At 39.3% G+C, this 22,343-nt stretch overlaps 1 protein-coding gene across 1 annotated transcript in view; it reads right to left on the bottom strand.

Annotated features, from left to right (window-relative positions):
- Cals (calsyntenin 1) overlaps window positions 1-22,343 on the bottom strand; it is a 30,273-nt gene that overhangs the window by 1,156 nt on the left and 6,774 nt on the right. Inside the window, exons 2-8 of the mRNA XM_011503664.1 lie at window positions 18,374-18,653; window positions 13,076-13,400; window positions 8,213-8,699; window positions 5,037-5,744; window positions 4,583-4,919; window positions 3,828-4,138; window positions 816-1,163 (exon numbers count right to left, since the gene is read on the bottom strand). Coding sequence (XP_011501966.1) covers window positions 862-1,163; window positions 3,828-4,138; window positions 4,583-4,919; window positions 5,037-5,744; window positions 8,213-8,699; window positions 13,076-13,400; window positions 18,374-18,653 — 2,750 coding nt within the window. The 3' untranslated portion in view covers window positions 816-861. The remainder of the gene's footprint in view (window positions 1-815; window positions 1,164-3,827; window positions 4,139-4,582; window positions 4,920-5,036; window positions 5,745-8,212; window positions 8,700-13,075; window positions 13,401-18,373; window positions 18,654-22,343) is intronic.

Genomic DNA, 22,343 nt, shown 5'->3' on the forward strand with positions numbered 1-22,343 from the left:
GTATTGCTGTTTGTTATTGTTGTTAATGTGATTGTTGTTATTATTATTGTTGTTCATGTTTTTTGTCGTCGTTGTTGTTGTTATTATTTTTATTATTTACTGTTATTGTTATTGTTACAAAGTTCAATTGCTATTATCCAAGCTTTAAAGTATTGTACTTTCTCACACAAAAAAGTTTCATCAAAAAAGCTCTTCCTTTTGTCATTTCCCGTAGTATTATTATGTCTAACGTAAAATTATCGATATAAATGAAAAATACAGCATAAACTCGAACGAAATTACACATATAGTTGTCAATTATAAAAGACGGCGGTAGGTATAAGCGAACGATTGTTAAACGTCAAAAGAATGGAAAGTGCACGCGAAAGTACTGTAACGCTAGTATCACTACTACCTTCATATAAAATGTAAGCAAGTCAAAGATGCAAAAATTTTATTTAAAATGATATGACAATAAAATGAAAAGAAAAAAGAAAGCAAGAAAACAAGAAAACAAGAAAACAAGAAAACAAGAAACGAAGAAGAGAGAAGCAGAATAAAAGAAGGTGATTTTCGTGTGTTGGTAAAGGTGACGTAAGCCCTTAGAAGGCAAGTGTTTTTGCAATGAGCCGTCGGTAAAAATAAAATCTAACGTTATTTAACAGTCGGCGAAACATTTGGCAAGCTCGTGCTTATGACGAAACGAAAGCTTTAATGAACGGGCGCGCGCGTGCTTTTGAATAGTTTGACAGACACGGCGTTCGGAGGCAACTGCCTTGGATACAATTGCACTTGTGAAAGCCTCGTGGAGTACCGGGGAGCAGCGGGGAGCCTACCTTCTTCGATATAATATAAATGGCGTGGGTGAGCGTCGTCGAATGCTTAGACATTGGGGTGATCCCACTCGTAGTCCGGGGTCGAGCTGCGCCCGTGGCGACGGCCGGTGCCGAGGTCGCAGTCGTTCTCGCAGTCGGATGTGTCGAGGTCCTCGTCCCTGAAGGACCCGTCCTCGGAGTCCGAGCTCGCCGAGTCATCCATGTCCTCGTCCCGGCGGTCCTGCGAGGCCTCCTGCTCGGTTAGCCTGTCCATGGGATTGACGGTTATGGCTAGGGCGGAATCGTCCCAGGCCATCTCGGTCTCGGCCGCGAGCTCCTCGCCCGCCGACCTCCGGCGCTTGTTGGCGCCTGCAAAATCCACGTAATCACCAGTCAATTACTTCCCTTAGTTCTTCTCCATCTCTCCCACCCCTCTGCAACCCCAACCCGATCGCCATCCTCAAACACACCACCACACCAAATCCCTATCTTTTTAATGTCCAATTGGAATTTCGCGGAAGCGTCATTACCAATTTTCTCCAATGCGACTCTTCGGCTTTATGGAGATACTTCGTTTAGAGCTCGCTTGGCCCTTCGTGACGTTCACCTTGTGATTACTAATACGCCAAGATTTGCGTGTGATACGAGCCGTAATGAGGACTTGTAGTGGAAAATCACCGAAATTTTAAGATATTATTGTCGATTGAAATTAGGTGCCGAGGGGGTGCTGCTAGGCTTCGTGTATGAATAATTTAGTTGAGCGAGCTAGAGCTTAGCGTTGCTTTGCAAATAAAGTGCAATATGATGAATCGATAAATGATGAATTGATAATGTATGATATTTTCGGCGCCTCCTACATTGCCAAAATCCATAATGAAATTGAAAAAAAAATCTTTTTCATTTTTATTCCAGTGGCAAATTTGTATACAATTTATTGCGAATGCAAATATTTGTTTCATTGAAAGAGAAGTGCAATCGAGTCCTTCGGAATTAATGCTTTTTTTTTTTTTTTTTTTTTTTTTTTAATATTTCTTTACATCGAATGAGCACAAAACCAGTGTATTTATTATTTATTTAGTCTTTATGCGATGACAATTGTGTACAATTGTCATAGCTGAGCTAATTGCGATGAGCATTCGTCAATGGATAGCATAGCATTTTCAAGATCAACTTCTTTCTCAAGAATATAAACGTAATGATCCTTAAATTTTATTATAAAGATCACTGAAAAATATTGGTAGATATCGTTTTAATGCTAAATTCATGATTAAAGTAAAAAGTAAACTTTTAAAAACACCGCGATCGCAATTTGGCCCAATGAAAGTGTGTCCCTCTTAGAAATTATATATATATATATATATATATATATTTTTTTTTTCGTTGAATTTTTCACTCGATTTATTTTATTGGAGGATAAAGAAATTTAATAGTTTGATTTCAATGTGCATTCGCTAGCTCTTGGAGGCGGTAACATTTCTTAACATTGATTAACTATAAAAGTAGTTCAAAGAAATAAAGCCTTATGACATTTTATTCGGAGATTTCTCCTGAGAGTTTCAATATCCCTGCTTGTTGCTCTTAATAATACGTGCCACCGGAGGAGAATTATTACAAAAATTTCAAGTAGTCTTAAAATTAATATTGAAAAGGAAAGAAATATAATGAAAATCCAACGTAAATTATGTTAAAAATTAAAAACTTTGTTAGTTCTCGAAGTCTTTAAGTATACGACCGAACAGACAATGAGTGCCGACAAAGTGTTAAAACATCGTTTAAAATATTAAATTTTCCGATGTGGGTAGGAGTTTGTTTTTTCTATATATATATATATATATATATATTTGCTTATATATATATATATATATATAAGCAAAAAAGCAAAAAAAAAAAAACAAATAAACAAACAAACAAAGAAACAAACAAAGTCTACTGAAATTTGTCAATTAAAGATTCTTCATATAATAAATAATACAAACGATTTCAAACGTGTTTCATTTATACGTAATATGTATAAAAGTTTCATGGATTAACATTAAAGAATTTATAAATATACTATCATTCGTACAAAGTTATTTACTCAAAAGTTATAAAAGAAAAAGGTTACTCTTTTCGTAGATTGCTCGAAGCGAGTGTGAAATATATCGAATTTCATTCTTTGTGAATTGGATAAAAATATAAATAAATCAGCTCTTCAAATTTAAATGATATTACACGCTCCATTAAATTTCTCATAAAACATTATACGTTCGATAAATTTGAATGTATTACATCCGTTCAACAAGATCGCGAATAATCGTGCTTTTAAAATATTTCATAAATTGTGGCATACTTTGCCTCCATCTCAAAATCAATTACATTGACTTGTAAGCGAGCAATGTCAACACAATCGATACAATTAATTCTTTCGCGAAAAGATTAAAATATGAATATATTTCTTGCTTGATATAATTGCAATGAGATAATTTTAAAAATGCAATTACTTGTTAAAGTATTTTTTTTTCTTCCACGCGAGTCTGCACAACGGCACACCGACGATAGATTACAATTGTATTGGTATAATAGGTAATTAAAGATTTGATGCACCAGTACGCTTGCCTCTTGGACACATTCGATAGAATAATTCCGTAGAGAAAATTAGCGATGTCGTTATACTCGTCATTGCGAAATTTATAGCACACCGTCGCCGAGTTCTAGCAATACTTCAAATGAGATCAATAACACTCGTTCTGATTATCATTTCATTAAAAGTAAAGTAATCCCAGTCGATAGGGAAACTTGTGCTTCCTCTCACTACCCCGTCTTCCACCTCCCCTGTTCACACACACACACACACTCTCTCTCTCTCTCTCTCTCTCTCTCTCTCTCTCTCTCTCTCTCTCTCTGTGTCCGGCTCCCACTGCAACCACCACAATCCCTCAGCTACTGACTCCGATGAAATGAGAGGCTTAAAAATGATTCTCCCTACCCCTCCCGCGCTCGACCGACCTATGCGAGGCAAAATAGAGCGGAACGTGCAAGGGCTGTTTGTTTTACCTCTTACGCGAGCTGCTCCGACGACGACCATAAGCAAGAGGAAGGCGATGCAGCAGACGGCGACGATGGTCACCGCGTGGCTTCCGCCGGCTGTCGAATGAATGTTGTCGCGCAGCTGCGTCGTCGCGTACTCCTCGTTAAGCTCGGCGTGATGGGGCGAGAGCAGCGCGTGTCCCGGCTGCGGCTCCACGATCTTCGCCATTGGGATGTCGTTGGCGGTGTGGGTCGAGTGGGGCACCGGCGAGGTGCTCTTCTCCTTCGGATGGATCACCGCGAGCGTCTGCACGTACTCGTTGCTCGCGAATCGGCCACTGGAAGGGTGACGGCTCAACGTCAGTCGCACTTTCATCTCGACGATTTTAATCGACCGACTCGCATTTATGATCACACATCACATTAATGGCGAAAGTTTAGCTTCGAGATTCGCAATGCCCGTCTGAACTCTCGTCGTTCTCATAAACAAATTGATATTTCATGAAAATAAACGACCAGGGAGGGCAAAACGGTAAATAAAGATATAAAGAAAAGAAAGAAAGAAAGAAAGGAAGAAGAAGAAGTAATAGTAGCAGTGGAAGACGAAGAAGAAGTAGAAGAGGAAGATAGAATGGACAGTGGGACATTGGTAATGTCGGGGACGACTTTCACTTTGAAATAATGGACAAAGTGAAGCGGTGATGGTGTATGGTGAGAGGTTGGCAGGACGTTGGCTGGTAAGTCGAAGCTAAACATAATCGTCGTTCGTTGTCTTCCCTTACCTCAGCTCGGAACACGTGAGTTTGAAAACACGATCGAGATAGTATGCGGGCTTGCGATTCGTGTAGGTGATGAAGCGTATGATCTGCTGGTAATTGTGGGGCGTGTCGGCACCCGAGAGAACGACGCCGTCCCGGTCGACTCTCGCGCTGATGGAATGGAAGCGACGCAACGTGTCGCCCGGAAGACTGAGGGTCTCGTGGTCGGGGTTGAGACTCGGGTAGACGCTGACGGCGCAGGCGTCGAGGCGAGAGGCTGTCCCGGCTGTCACTCGGGCGTCCGGGAAGACTGCGACCCCGAGTCGGAAGTCCGCGTACTCCCGCGCTATGTAGCCGGTGCCTGAAACGGTGAAAGACCGAGACGTTTATTGTTGAGAAAGAGCTTGGAGACGAGACGCGCGCTTCTATGATGAAATAGAAGTCAATTGTGAGGTAAGCAGCGTCTTGGCAGACAAACCGTTGACGGTGATTCCAGGACGGGGCGACGGAAGCACAAAGACGTAAGACTGGATGGACGGCACCGTTAATGGTCTGTCCTCCCTACCCTCGCAGATGATGGTCGTGTCGAGGCGGAAATTGCGCCTGCCCGGCGTTGGGAATCTCCTCGAGTTAGTGTAGCCGATGCGCCGTAAGAGGGTCTCGACGTTGGTTCGGTTGTCGCCGTCGATCCTTAGCTCGGTGAGGTCCGAGTTGGTGAGCAATTGCGTGCCCGGCTGAAGGAGGTCCATGGAGGGCACGTGGATGCCCTCCTGACAGTGTCTCAGACAGGAGAGCACGTCGGGCTTCTCGTTCCTGCCGACGAGGACCGAGAGTCCCGCCAGGTAGCCCCTGAAGTGGTGCTTGGTCTTGTTGTCCGAGCCTTGCCAGCAGGCGCCGACGACGAGGGTCGTGTTTATTCCCTTGGCCGGATGAAGCGGCCAATCGTCGATTATCTCCGGATTCATTTTGTCAGCGTGCCACTCCTCGCCGTCGACGAAGAGGCTCACCCGTGGGAAGTTTACCTGGATGGCGTAATGGTGCCACCTATCGTCGCACACCTGAGTGAGCTTCCAGCGCCACTCGGCTGGGCGGAACATGTCCGGGTCGCCTTCCGTGAAGTCGCGGCGTAGCAAGAGGATGAGCCGGCAATTGCGAATGAAGAGGGCATAGTGATGCCTATTCATTTCTGGATTACGGAGAAGCAAGAGAATTTTACGAATTAGAGGGATGAAGATTTTCGAGGGCTTATTTGACCTTACGATTCCATATCAATAAGCTACTCTATCTAACTCTTTCTCTCTCTCTCTCTCTCTCTCTCTCTCTCTCTCTTTATATATATATATATATATATATACACACACACACACACACACACACATCTCCAATTACTTATTCGTGTATTGGCGACAGCTTCTAGAGCGTATAGATTATCAGCTATTTTATGACACGTCGCAACGAGGAAAAACAAAAACTCGTATTCCAATTAAAATTAAAAGTACATCTGCCGGAAAATCGAGACTCAGCTACATATTGCAAAGGAAGAGGGAAAAAAAAAAAAAGTTTATTTATAAATAGTGAATTATTGCTTGGTTACAGCTGACATTTGCGCGTAAATTTATCAAAAACATTAAACCAATGCCCGATAATTGCTTAATACGTTATTTTAAATAGATTTCCTTGCATTATTTTACACCGAAACGTGGCAATCGTTTCATTATATTATTAACTTACGAGCTTATTCACTTGCTTTTATATGTACTTTTACCGCGTATTGGGACCGCGATAATACGATATAAAGGACCTATATATGTGCTTTAAAAACTTGGGTGATATGGTGGTATAAGGTATCCTATATATAACAAGATTTATCAGTAATCAATTGGCTTAGTCACTTTACAGCAATTTTAATAAACAAATCGCTAAAGTCGGTGCGATAGACGAAACTATCGCGTACAAATCAGTTTGTAAGAATAAAATAAAAGACTTTATTTTGTAAGAAAACGCTATGTTACCTGAAAGTATTTTTTCACTTTTTTAATTTTAATGAAAAGGCATTATTTGGCGGGAACGTTAATACACATAAATAATGATATTAGAAAGACTTGCCAGAATGGTGATATAAGCACACCATGATATACCGTCATTGCGTAGAAATAGAACGTTCCATTTATTCTAGATAGTCTAGGCGAGGATTTAATTTCTTTCTTTTTTTTTCTCTCATCGATCAGTATTCGTAAAGCAGATAAAGAACTTAAATCGCGTAATAGTCCAGTTTATATTTTTAAAAAATAAGCTAAGCCGGCAAAAGTTATAGCTTGCTAATGTTCCTTTGTATACGGGCGCTCCATTATACTTACGAAGTCGATCGGAGTATCGTCGAGAGATTACGAAAACTTTATAAAGGATAAGTTAAATCTTCAATTTTGAATGAATTACAAGAATGCGAAAGAATAACGAAAAATAATATCTCTGCGTACTTAAGTGAAAAAAAAAACACAACGGAGGAGAAAAAATTCGCCTTTTTCTTCATTGAGTTTAAAAAGGAATGACAGAGAGAAAGAGTGAGAGAGAGAGAGAGAGAGAGAGAGAGAGAGAAATCCAAGAAATCAAATCGCCTATTTAGCAAGCAAATTTACCACAATTAGCGTAAATACTTGCAATCACCACCCTATTAATTACGAATGAAAATAATTCCTATGATTCCGGGATCGCAATGATCAATATGTATCAGCATCCCGCGAGTAGCCCCGTCGCACACTACTATCGACACTCTAGGTCAATCCACGACGACAACGTGTGCTAAATAAACGGCCGTTACGATTGGCCAATGCAATTATAAGGAAATTTTCTTCTACTCTTAGAGCGTGTAAGAGTCATCAATGCGATTGAATAAAGCCCGATCCGAATGTAATAAGCTATCAACCCATCTTTCCACTTAACTTAACGAGTGAGATGGAAGATTTGGATATGAAATATTTCACGGAAAAAAGTGCGGGCACTCGAAGGCCTACACTCGCGCCTAATTTTCCCAAACTATTATTGCATTCAACTCGGAAAAGCGTACGTACGGTCGTAAGCTTAGAAGTACGCGAAGATGCTGAAACGAACCGTAAATGCGAAACTAGTTTCCCGAAACAAGTTCGAAGCGCCGGATTTGTTAAGAAACCGCCGGCAAAAGTTGCATTATCCAGGCCGAGTGTAATTTTTAATTTCAAACTACTTGCGCTTAGTTTCCTCCAACACTCGTCCGCATAAATCCCCGAAAAGTTGCCCCGAAATGTCTCGCCACGCCCACCACTCCCCCCTGAACTCGCAAAATTACATAATCACCCGATCGAATTGCGATGAGAAAGGGCGCGAATAAAGAGGTGGGAAGGGGCGGGATGTGGGGGTCGAGGGCGGGGGGAGGAGGAGGAATCTCAGGTTGGCACGTATCGCCGCCGACCTCGAGGCACGTAGCATCGAGCCGCGCGATAAGCCCGTGCTATTTGTACCCGAGGACGCGCGAATCGCCGCCGTGAGTCCGTGCAACTCGCTACCGCAATTTATTCGCGCGTTAATGAGCGTTGATAGTTGATAACGAGCCGTCGCCGCTGCCACCGCCGCCACTGTTGGAGGTCGACGGGGTCAGCGACTCGATCGTACGGTACTAACTGTGATCGTCGGCCGCGCAGAGGATGTGCTCCTTGACGTGGGGATCCTGCCTCGGTCTGGGCCTGTGCTTCACCCAGACCCCGATGCTGAACTTCTGGGCGAGAGAGTGCTCGAGGACGTCCTCGGGCACGATCGCCGCGGAATTGGCCCCGTCGAACTCGAAGATCTCGTCGGCCTCGCGGCCTTCGTCCCTCGAGAGAGTGGCCGTCCAGGGCGTGGCCGGGCCCGGGGTCGGCAGCAGATCCACGCTGTCCCTGGAGGCGCCGCACAGCTTCCGTTGGCTCCTGACCGTGTAAGTGTCCCGGTCGCAGCCCTTGCCGATGTGGTCGGTTGCGAGGCTCAGGGTCGTTCGAAGGTTGCGCAGGGCGCAGGGAGCGTCGCAGAGCTCGAGGCGGGCCGAGGGCAGCAGGGGCTGGGCCTCGACACCCGCGGCATAATCCACCCGCTCGGGAACACCTCGCCATCCCGGTGAGCAGACCCTGTTGACCTTTTTTAACGAGGTGCATTAAGGGCGGATGAGGGAGCGCTTCTCGTCTCCTCACCTTATCATTATATTCACTACGAAGCGTTGCCCCGTCGTTAACGAGCCGCTTTCCCGTCTCATTCTCACCACCGCTACCACCAACCGCTACCACCACCACCACCACCATCATCATCATTACGACAACCATCACCACCACCCCCGTCCACCTCCTCGTCCGACCCCCGGCCCCAGATCTTTAAGCGTCGCGGCGCGCCGTGGCGTTCGAATTTATCATACCGCGAGGACTCGTCGGCTCTTTTCCCTCCGTCGTTCGCGCTCGCTTATCGCGGCGTGTGTTCGCGCGCGTGTCTCGATCGACGATATCGCGATAGTGCGTAATGGATTTGAGATTGGGGCGTCGTGGAAGCAAAGTGACATTGGATTTGCCATTCTATTGGGAAATGTGCTTTGATGCCTGCCGTTCGCCTCCGACTAACCTCCATCATTATCCTGTGTCAATTCTTCCGCGCTGCAATCATTACTTTCTCCCATTTTAAGTAGCTTGCTTATGAATTTTGGCCGAAAATCCGGAATTATTCGCTTGTATTTTCGACTGCTATAACCAACTGCTCCAACGGACCTACGTTTAAAGGACATTTGAGAACTTCGTTGGCCCGCGACTGCAATTGCGTCTACAATTCTTTACAGTTCCGTCGTATCGACTCGACGAGCTTCGAAACATTAAAATTCCATTAGAAAAAGAGAGCCAATTTGGCAATATAATATTATTAATCATAATGGCCAGTAATATGTTGGAAATTATATTTGCCCAGGAGAATTCGTTTGACATTACTCTCGATTTTAATCGTCTAACGAAGCGAATAAAATCGCTCGGTTAAATTATTCGGGTTGAAGCATTTATGAATATGCGTACGCGTACGCGTGATAAGCGTGCCGATTTCGCGATACACCCAATTCTGACTTAATAAATTCAAAAGTACGTATGTCTTGTAGCGCAATGCTGCCTTCGCTAATATTATATAGCAGATTAAATGATATCTAATTACCGACTGAGCTCGCCAGCATATTTATCGTCATGCATTTTAATCGAGTACGATTAAAGCTCGTTAATTGTAATCGTTAGCCTATGCGTTTAAATATATATATATATATATTTTTTTGTTTTGTTTTGTTTGTTTTTTACTTAACAATCCATGTTACGCGTTGCGACAATCAATGGCTCTATTACACCGACAATCAATTTTTTTCGATAAATTATTGCAATGTGTCTTGTTGGACTGTATTTATATTTATACGTGAGACGTACAAAGTTTACAGAAACTTTTAATCCGTTGGCTTATTTTCCAGTGAGAATTTATTTAACGTACCTCACGATCTCATTTATCGATAACATCTCCCATTTATACAATTTTCTCGTATTACCCCCCCCCCTCTCTCTCTCATTCGATATGCGCCAAATTTAATTTCACCGTAAATTGTAGATCTCCTGTGGAGCTGTGGAGCAGATTATGTTACGTGTATCGAAAGAGTTTCACGCACTCCTTTGCATATTTATGCATTGAAAAAAGCCACATTGCATCATTAATTAAGTCTCTGGAGACATTTTAATTTAAAAAAAAAAAAAAAAAAAAATAAAAAAAAAATAAAAAAAAAATGTCCCTACGAAATGTAAATTTTTCTCAAAGAACATAATGATACGTTGTTACGACATGCGCGTGCGCTAGTTGTATGGAATTTTTCGTCGAGCTTGTAAAGTCGAAGGGAACGTTTTGCGAATGAGTCATATGATAAATTGTAGAACGAGCCTTGGGGGGACAAATAACGACTGCTCCTGGTGTTCGTAATATCCTCCCGATATACGTTGGGTACGATTATGTCGTGTATCAACCCATGAGAAGCCTCTACTCGAATCCGATATCTTACTTTCATGACTCATGCCACGGCTTCCGACGCCTTAAGTAATTAATGTGCTGGCGGAGCTTTTTCGCATTTAATCCTGAAATAAATCTGTGCCGAAGAAACGTTTAGAAGTGCAAAATTGATGCTGTGACCATCGTTTAATTTTCCTATTGCTCATCAAGACTGCCCGGTCATAGACAATTGAAAAGGATAAAAGCTTATTGCAACTCAATCTTAATAATTTCATACGACGACGTTTGTATTATTACTTTACTCGGCTATTGCGATAATGTACGGAGCCAGAATAATCGCCCTATATTTGGCCTAAAATTTATAATATCTTATACCTTTGATAGTGTTGTGTGTGCATTGTCGCATTATCAAATCACACGGGCAACAGCAAAAAATAAAAAAATAAAAAAAAAAATAAACGAATGATAAATGGAAGAGAAAAAAAATGAGAAAGGCAAAGAAGGCGAAGAAACGTTAAAATAATACGAAATACAAACGCTCTTAAACGTTATCGATTAACAGACATAAGCAACTATTTTTTTCCAAAATGCACGCAACGTTTTCATATTTACACGCCGGCATTACTTATTCGGCTGTGTTGGCGAATTCATTAGAAAATAATGACAAAAACGTCCAACGTAGCTAATAAATTACTTGGCCAATGTAATATTTACTACTCCAATGTAAAAACAAGAAGTGTCCATGGGAGTTCGGGCCATAGGTGTTGCGAGAGAGTCGGTCGGTCAGTCCGCGTCGAAACTTTAATTCGGAATGTTGGAAGGTAGGGCCGATTCGTATTTATCTTATAGGATTTAAAGAAATTGTCCGTTTGGTAAAGCACGGGCATTAATTTTGTCGATTAAAGTCCCGTACGGATACGTCCTTGAATATATCACCCTACTCGAACAGATAAAAGAGAGTAATACGAAAATCAAATCCCACTCCATTCACAGTACGCAGGCGTATCGACTCTATCATCGAAGTTTCGATATTTCGCCCCCCCCCCCCCCCCCCCCCCCCCCCCCCCACCCCCACCCCCACCCCTCCCTGCTGACGCCTGATAAACTTTCAATCATGACTAACATGTATTATATCGACCAAAATAATGTACAAAAGAAACATCTTACTCACTCCCTCTGACACACACACTCTCTCTCACTCTCTCTCACTCCCTCTGACTCTCTCTCTCTCTCTCTCTCTCTCTCTCTCTCTCTCTCTCTCTCTCTCTCCGTATGTGCGTGTAATGTTCCATTAACTTCGTGCCCTGACGTCTAAATTCTGATATTAAATCTAGCCCAGCGAGAAAATCGGTGTTGCCGTTGAAACGAGCGCTTTATTATTACAATCGCTCAAGTGCACCGAGACGACGTCTAACCACTGCTAATCATTTTCCAGTTATTTCGAAAATATAATTACACTTGGAAAAATCAGCTCGCTGTTTTTCCAGGGAAAATTTCGATTATTTACGTGGTTATTAAAAATGTTGCCTCTAGCTCTCGGTTCCCTTGATTATTTCGACGTATTTCACGATTGTACGACACGGGAATTCACGTTTATTATTGGCTCTCAATGAGAAAGGACGATGCAGGCAAATTAAAAAGGAAATCTCGTTTCATTATTCGACGATCCGCCTCGAACGCACTCGGGACGAAAGTATAACTTCGAGTGCGCAATGACGCAACAACTCGTGCCGTAAAATTTATAACGATTAATGCCCATGCTAATTGCCTTTTGATACGCAATGACCAAGACCGCGACACGATATATCAGCGCTCGGCCCACGAGCCCCCCATACCATATTTAATCACGAGATTGAAATTTCCAACGTCGCTGGGATAAACGCATGACAAAGCTCATCCTAGCCCATCCAATATTTATCCACGTATTTCACGAGAACGAGCCTTCGCATAAAACCAGACGGACGTTTTACCGGAGTTCGTTGCGGAGAAACGGGGATGGATGGATGGATGGATGGATGGATGGATGGATGGATGGATGGATGGATGGATGGATGGATGGATGGATGGATGGATGGATGGATGGATGGATGGATGGATGGATGGATGGATGGATGGATGGATGGATGGATGGATGGATGGATGGATGGATGGATGGATGGATGGATGGATGGATGGATGGATGGATGGATGGATGGATGGATGGATGGATGGATGGATGGATGGATGGATGGATGGATGGATGGATGGATGGATGGATGGATGGATGGATGGATGGATGGATGGATGGATGGATGGATGGATGGATGGATGGATGGATGGATGGATGGATGGATGGATGGATGGATGGATGGATGGATGGATGGATGGATGGATGGATGGATGGATGGTGCAAGAGGAGTGAGGAGGAGGAGCGTGCGAGTAAACGACGTGGTAACCGGCTTGGCAAAACCAATCGATAAATTATTAGCTGCCCGCTCGGCCCTAATCAGCGGCGCTCATTGTAATTACCTTGATGGTGACCATAGCCGGGGCCGACTGTTTCATGCCGCAGTCGTAGGCGACGACGCTGAGGATGTAGTTGTGGGAGCGCTCGTAGTCGAGGGGCTCGGTGTTGCGGATCGCGCCTTCGTTGTCGATGACGAAGGGCTGCTCGCCCGTGAGTATCTCGTACTTGCAGACATCGCCGAACTTGGGCGTGCAGTCCCGGTCGCTGGCCTCGACCCGGACGATCTCCTCGTAGAGCCGACCCTCGTCCACGGTGCTCACGTACGCCGGCTGCAGGAACTGCGGCGCGTACTCGTTCACGTCCACCACCGTGATGTGGACCGATGCGCTGTAACCGCAAGTCCGTGAAATTGTATCATTGACTTTTTGAAGTGGAATGAGTTAAAAATTTGTGATTAGCTGTAGCCGTAGGAGTCGCGCGGCTGGATCCAATTTGGGACGATTTCTATGTTTCCTACTTAAGCCGACAATTATTCAAATCGATTTTCAAAAAAGCCAATGGACGATTTAATGGAGGAATTCCCATCCCCAATATATGCAAAGCGCGTATTTTACTCGGCGAATCTCCTTTATTTTTTTTTTTTTTTTTTTTTTTTTTTTTTTTTTACTTCTTCCTCCTCCTCTTCTTAGCGTATCTCATCTCGAGTCACTTTATTTTTGGCTTGCAAAATCGAGCACTCGAGTAAGCTCGGCAAGTACGTGGAAAGTAGTTGCGACTTTCGGTCTTTTAATACATTTAGCAGAGTTTTTAGAGCTTTGTTTGAAAAGTTTTTAATAGTTTATCATTATGTTTCGAGGACACTTGAAAATTTTTCATCAATCTTCGCGCGATCCTTGAAAGCAGTCGTCCTCTTTTTCCAATCCAATACGATACATATCACCCGAATTAAATCTTACGTGTATAAGGTCCTTTATACTATTAGCTCGCGGCATAGTGCAATTAGTAATAACATACCAATAGTTCCCGTACCATAAAATATCAAATTTCTATTATGCTCCATTTTATAATATTTACAATATTTATACGCACGGCATGTAAGTATTTTTTTCCCTTTCCCTCTCCCTCTCTCTCTCTCTCTCTCTCTCTCTCTCTCGCTCTCTCTCTCGCTCTCTCTCTCTCTCTGTCTCTCTCTCTCTATATATATATTATTTCATTCTTCTTTGTTTTACGTAAGCAATGAATATTTAGCAAACAGTCCCTTAATAATTGAAGATTAGTTATTGAGAGGATTAAAACTTAGATTAGATAGTCAGCCATTTTGAACAAAGAGAAGCGATCATACTCATAATAAGCAGGGCAAAATTAAAAAAAAAAACAAAACAAAACAAAACAAAAATGAAACGTGCGAAATATATATCATTCCGAGAGAACTTTTGACTCGCAATCGCAAATTGTTACAGAAATTGACTGCATAGTCAATTTCAACGAGGGCCTTCGTCAGCATAACGCACAAAAAAGAGTAAAAAATGTCCACTCGCCTCCTTACACGCTTTAATGACTCATAAATATAATTATAAAGCGATTTAAGTGAACTCGAAGAACTAATGAAATTACTCGAGTTTAAATAAAGATGAAGTACGGCGCTCAGATAGAAATCGGAGATCTTAGAAATTCCAGACAATGGTCGATCATTGTCATGGTACTTTATAATTTATAAAGGCTACCTCGCACCTGGCGTACTTTAACGAACCCTTTCTCCGTACTTTCTGCACGAGATACACTCTCAAGACGTAAAATAGCAAATAAGCTAATTAATTAGTCGAGTGGATTATGGATTGGCGATAGCGACCCAAGTGATTCATTAAGTATTATTTCATGAAAAATCCGCTGTTTTGGGCAACTTTTTTATTATTATTATTTTTTTCTTCTTCTTCTTCTTTTTCTTTCCTTGGCTCTTGATGTACAAAGAACAACATTATCGACACTCTATTACGAGCAAGAACAGCTGGCGCCTTTATGACGCGTGGAGACACATTACGTGATTTACGCAATTACCCGTGCGCGATAAAGTGCCGTCCGTCCGATAAAGTTCAAGCGATAATAAAGGCAATTTATGGGAATGCGGGGAGTGAGGATTCCGTAAAAGGATGCTCGAGAGGAAAGTCGAGGAACGATAATTGAAGTTTCGAGGGCTTTGGAACTTCCGTCCGAGGCGCGCGAGCACCGCCAATAAGAGGCAGTTGAATGGCTATTGAATGAACTGTTGCGATGATTTTCAGGAAAAAATCCTAAGTAATTGAGAGGACATATTAAAAGGCGTGTTATTACTTTAAAGAGGAAAAAAATAAAGAAAAAACGATACATAACAAGACGCAGATCGACATATTCGTTGGCATACGGTATTAATGCTATAAAAAAAAAAAAATAAAAAAAAAATTTTTTTCTAAAAAATACACAAAACGAAAGCAGTGACACGGGATCTAAAGTAGAGGTTAAATTATGCTTCGAGCGAGTCGTATGAGGATGAAAGGGGCGTACATTTTATAATCTAGGAGAGCTACTTACGCGCATGATTTTTTCCCATTGTGTCTAGCATTATGTAAATATGCAAAGCTTTTAAAAAATCTTTTATAAATGACGTGTTGATTTTTTTTTTTTTTTGATTTTTCTTTTATCTTTATGGATTTTAAGTTACTTTTATGACAATGGACATAACACATCTAATACAATCTGATATGATGAAATTATAAGTCTATAATGTGTGCATAGGGACTTTCTCGTGCATTTTAAGGAAAATTCACTGTTCTCTTAAAACAGCTTTGTCCCCTTTAATCATTATGAAAATATTTACGACGTATAAGAGAGCCTATATATATATTATATATGAAGTCCCTCATGTTTAAGTTTCCTTTATTATGTTGGAATAGAAAAAAAAATAAAGTAAAAGGGCGCGTATTTTTAATAATAAGACAAAAATGTTGATGCACGTTGCACCAAGTTACATTATGGCGGAATTTTCCATATTATTCAAGTACTTTGTTTTCACGTAATACAAAAATATTAATTTGCAAGCTCATAAACTACCCATAATTTCCTCATTGTACCATTGATAATAAGGGATTTTTGTTGTACTGTGATAAGCTGTTGTACTCATTATATGTGTGCCCTTTTTATTATTCATACGCAGTTACGAAAATCATTCCTTTATATTCTTTATACGATTTTATGTCTTTCATTTTCGGCATTACAATTGCATTATATTTTTATATTGATATTATTGACGATAAATATTACACGGATGCAATATTCAATCGCCGCACGTTGTGAGTCATTTTTAGAGAATCTAGAATTTCATTCGTGTAATAATATTGAATGTGAAATAGTAGTATCGTGATAAGTTGATTACCATTATCATTATTATTATTATTATTATTATTATTATTATTATTATTATTATTATTATTATTATTATTATTATTATTATTATTATTATTTAGCATCTTTAAAACGACGCATTAAACGGAAATGTTATTATCCATGTTATAATCCTATTCTTTTTTACTTATGATCTTAATAGAGACTTTAGACGGCGTAATATAGTTATTTGCCTTCCCAATGAATGTTTCAAATTTTTTATAAAACCGGCAATATGATTAACGATTTTTATACCACGTTTCTATAATTATAAATAAAATAGCAATTAACGATATGAAGAAAATATGCTTAATGATATTCGGATGGTATCCTTCAATTAAAATAAAGATTTTATATAAATGAATAGACTGAAATTATTCGATTAAATATTAACATTTCCCGAGTACGTTTTCAAATGTATAAAGGTAAATATGGTATAGAGTATGAGAAAATTCTCAGTCGGTAGAATTTTTAATTAATTGCATTTTGCTTTTAAGATAAATTTTTATAATTTTAGTGTTGAGAGTTTTTTTTTTTTTGTTTTTTTTTTTGTTTTTGTTTATAATCTAGAAACATATAAAGAAAGATAAAAAAAAATAAAGAAATTTTTTCAAAGCAAACTTTTAAATAAATTTAATTTCTGTTTAAAAATAATTTGTTGTTTATTTCTCAACAAGGCAAGAACTTGTTTCTGATAAGTTGTTCTCTAAACCAATGTATTAACGTGCATCATACAATTACATCATTGTCACTAATTATAAAAGTATTTTCAAATCTCATTTGCATAATGGACATATTTTAATTGATAAATCGTGCATTATTTAATAATAATGGGCTGTATTTATACGTATTTATACGCATGAATACAAGATGATCCTAAATTACAAAATGAAAAAATAGTCTTTAATATAGATCCGCGAAAACAAAAAAATGAAGATTCTTCAACGAAATTTTCACAAAGAATCGTAAAGTAAGATCATTTCTTACTTTTGCTACTTTTCTTAACAATAACTAAAGGACGGGAGAAATGGTTTAAATCCTCGTAAGAAATGAAGATTAATTTTTAAGGCAACAAGGCAGTACCGTTGACTGAATTTTCATTCCAAATAAGCAACGGTCGTTTTAATTCAAGCTCGTACAAATAATACGCAAACCATTAATCTGCCTGTCTTATCCTTCCTAAATATATTATTGGAAAAATAATGTAGAATTCCGCGCATTACGGGAATACAAAATTTTTATTTCCCTATTGACTACTAAAGAACAATCTATGAATATTGCCTGTGCGATTTATATTCGCTAGACAAATATCAGATGCATGCCATATGCTAATGCGTCTGAAACTTGTCTCTTTTCGTCCATGAGAAACGAACATTTAGATGTCGACATTTTGGATGGATTATTAAAATGCCGACAAGAAATAATAACTTCACTACGTATAATATAAAAAATAAGCCGAAGCGAACGAGAGAGAACTGGTTAATTCGAGCCTTACCACGCGCCCTGAAATCTCATAATCATTTCATTATTATTATTATTATTATTATTATTATTATGTCTTCGCGCAATGGCGTTAGCGTTAGCGTCAGGATCGTCGCAAAGTCCACGTGTGATGTCGTTCAAATTTTACCGAAAATGTAAAAGCCTAATCTATTCGGTCGTCCTGAAGGTACTCGAGATCTATATATATATATATATATATATAAAGTCACAACGATGGGAAAATATCGGAAAGATTGGTAATCGTCGTGGAACCGGCAGGACGAGGTACGCGTTAAAGTCCAAAGTAGCGTAAGCGGAAGCCGACGTTTCACGCATCTTCGTTACCCTACTTCGGTGAAAGCATCGCTCCGCGGTCTGCGGTTAGCGACCGACGAGGGAGGAGCGGGATACGCGGAATGGGGAAGTGAGACAGAGTGAGCTAAAAAGTCGTCGTATGCACTTACTTGTCGGACTGGGCGCCGTTGCAGGCGACCGCGGCAATGTCGAACTTGTAGTTCCTGCGCTTCTCGCAGTTGAGAACGCGGAGCGCCCTGAGCTCCGCGACACCGCTCTCCTTGAGGATGATATCGAAGGGCGCCTCCCCATGATGCTTGTTGGCGATCCGGAACGAGCAGATCTTCGCGCCTAGGGCCCGGATCTGCGGCGTCACCTCCACGAGGGTCTCGTTCTCCTTGACCAACCCGTGGTAGCCGCTCTCGAGGCTCTCAAGGTCCAGGCGTGGCCCTGCGGGATGACAAAATGTCATCGGTTCGTTAATTTCACACCGCTTAACGTACTACCACCCCGCCATTTCCTCTACGCCTATTTTCGGTAAACGCCCGCTGCTCGACGTTGCGCAACGACCTGTGCTCAAATGGCCTCAGAGTAAAAAGAGAGTGCGACGAATGACATGGGCTTTTAATGCGCTCGTAGCGTTTATTGAAATGTAGAAAATTGATTATTAGTGGGCAATTAAGATTTATTTATAGACCGTAATAATGCTAGACTCTTCATGCGATTTAATCAAGCAAGAAATATTAATGGAGGCGGCTTGTTTAGCGAGAGGCCCAATGGATTAGCATTGAATATCAGAGGCCTAATAAGTTGACGTTTAGACCCAACGAATTAAGTATGTTATGTCCGTGTGAAAATAATGTTGTTAAAAGTGACGGTTTAGAATAATAGCAAATACTGGAAAATGCTCGAATGAGAAAACAAATTGTTCATTTGCATAATGTTCTGGAGAGAACGAACGGCTATAATAAGCATTTGCATGTAACTAAAATAGGTAAAGTAGGGGAAAGGGGAAAAAATGAACAGCCAAATGGAAAAGGGAAAATAATTGGTTTTTCGTATCGTCGAGGGGAATATGTTAATTCAACAATGTGATATAATCGCGCATTGTGACTTGATTCTTCGTCCTATAAAAGCGTTTATTAACCAATTCGATTTCTACTCCGATTGAGAATGCACTTTTAGTTTAGTCGTTAAGTTTAAATATCGTTAAGAATAATGACGCGCTTACCTTAATAATTTAGGGTGAACATGTAAATCGTAGCGTTTCGCTCAAAAGTGCACGGGAAACATTAGATTTCATTCTCTAATTCAATAATGCTAAATTGTAACATCATTTGGTAAGTATTACATCTCCCTGTGCTACTTTGTTACAATATTTTTTTTTTTTTTTTTTCACTCGCTAAACGTATAAAATAGCTAATTAGGTTTAAAATATAGGAATTAACATATTTAAATCTGATATTATAAGTCTTTGTAAAAGACGTTTTTAAGGCAGAGTCCTTTTTATTTATTTTTTTTTTTTTTTTGCAGAGAAATTCAATCAAATAAGAGTTGAATCTTACAAAGCATCCAGAGAAAGATGAGAGATTTTTCTTTTAGCTTTAAATCTTATCGTCGGTTAATTTGAGTTTTAGTTTGGAAAATATTGATTCTATCGATCAAATGCTATCCAAGATACTCAAGTTTTTATAACAAAAAATTCATGAAATACAATTTTATAAATGTAATTATGTGTAATGTACGTTGGTTTTTTTTTTTTTTTTTTTTTTTTTTTTTTTTTTTTTTTTTTTTTTTTATTTTAAACAAAAAAAAACATAACAAAATTAATCTAATCAATATGCAGTGTTGTATTTCATTGAGCTTAATATAAATTATGAAATAACATCGATCTAAAAGTTGTTTTTATATAATGAAAGTTCACGGGGTAGTTCGATAAAAGCATACATTCGTTGGATAGTTTCAGCCATCGAATAAAAACTTCTCAAATAAACTTTTACATACATTACAAACTTTTTAAATTTACATATTTTAAGAATATGAAATCTTTCTACTATACTAGAATTTTTCATTACATGATTTTATTTTTCAATATCAATTGATTACAATACAATTATAATAAGAGTGTAAAAATAAAATAGTGCTCGAAAGAAATTACGAACGATAAATAAACTAATAAGGATTAAATAAGTTTTTACACTGATGAAGAGACTTACGAGTTCAGTTATGTAATCTTTAACAATTATTGTAATTAACTTGGTGCTACTGATTCGTGCGTGGATCAAGTTTTTCTTATTACTCCTCGATGGATAATTATAAAGAATGACTGAGTATTCGTATTATACGTTATTACTAAATGATTTTCTTATGAAATATATGTGAAAAACTATTGAAAATCACATACCGCAATAAGGTAAGAATAAGGCGTTAATGAAAATCATTTTTAGAAATTAAAATGTAATTCAAATGCAATTTATTTATGATACATCACAAATTATTATCCCGTTTAATTATGAATAAAAGATAGTAATAGTAAGTAATTTAACGTAGGTGATTTACATATTTAAGGTTTGCATCATTGAAACGTACAATAAAAAAAAGTTTTTTTTATTTTTTTTTTTTTCTTTTATATACATATTTGTTCAGCATCGCGCTCACGACGTCACTTACTATGCATGTATTATTTTTAGATTCCTGTAAACGACATTTTATTTTATACGAGCGTAAACTTATAAAAATTGCCAGAATAATATAGAAAAATGTATATCCCGTGTAAAAATAATTCTTTATTATATTGAATTATTGTACATTATTGTACAACAATAAAACACAAGCATATAGTGTTTCATTTAAGGATCGATAATTTTCTCTAGAAAAAAAAAGAAAAAAGAAAAAAAAAATTTGCAAATGTTTTTAATCCTCGGATACTACGTCCTCTATATTTGCAGCGAAAAGTGGTTAAGCTTAATAAATAAATTGGCGGATGATTCGAAATCTCTGGTTGAAAACTTCTTTGACAAATTTATTTCGTCGCATTTATGGGTCACAGAATTGCATTAAAATTACGTTAAGAGCTCTTGTTCTTCTTTACAATTTAAATTAAAACAAGCTGAAAGCTTGTTCTTTTTAGTAATAGAATTGTATTCCTTCGTCACAAGTACCTCCATATTACTATTTAATGTATAATAGAGTATAGAGTGAATAGTACTAACAGCGTTTCAAATACATCAAGTTGTGCACGCATTCATAAATTATCGAGTAAAGCTATTCAAATATCAATTTATACTGGAAAAGTGAATAGATAATGTATTATTGCATAAATAAAAATAATCGAATAAGGAAATTTTAAAGATTATTAAATGAAACGTTAGGTACGATTTACAAATAACGACAAAAGAAAAAAAAAACAAAAAAAAAAAAAAATAAAGGAAGAAGAAAGTAGATTAAAGAATATTTTGTAGTCAGAAAATATTGTATAAATTGCCATTAATTCTATACAGTTTTCTTTAAAAAATGAGGAGATTTTGTTCCAATCGACTTTCAGCACAAAAGTAAAAGTGGAGTAGTAGAAATCTGCATGAAAACAGTTTGGACAGCTTTTATTGAAAAGTATGCAAATGCGTGCATAGAAATAGTACGTCAAACTTAATTCATCTTACTGCGACTGAGCCTTTTATAATGGAATGAAATGAAAATCTCCGCAATTGTGGAAAGTTTGAAGTACGGCAACTAGATTTAACATATAATTTCGCAAACGCACAAATGTTTTATACGCAGTGTAATGTTGCCGAATGAAGAAGAACGACGAAGAAGAATGAGAGGCCTAAATATAGCGAGCGCGATTGAATAAAACTTAGGATAAGGAAATTATTATAAGGGAGACGTTGAATTCGAATTTGAGTATTCTGTTTTAAATAAAAAGTGGAAGGGTGTGTGTGGGAGATGAAGAAAGTGTCGGCATAGAAAGTTTGACGGGAATTGTAAATGGCCTTGGTAGAGTTTACAGAGTAACAGACTGGCAGTTTTGTGGGGTCGGGGTCGGGGTCGGGGTCGGTATCGCGGTCGGTGGTCGGTGGGTCGGTGGGTCGGTGGGTCGGTGGGTCGGGGGGTCGGGGAGTGTCGGGGGGGGGAGGGAGGCAG

Source organism: Ceratosolen solmsi, unplaced genomic scaffold (assembly GCF_000503995.2).
Source record: "Ceratosolen solmsi marchali unplaced genomic scaffold, CerSol_1.0 scaffold8, whole genome shotgun sequence".
Lineage (NCBI taxonomy): Eukaryota > Metazoa > Arthropoda > Insecta > Hymenoptera > Agaonidae > Ceratosolen > Ceratosolen solmsi.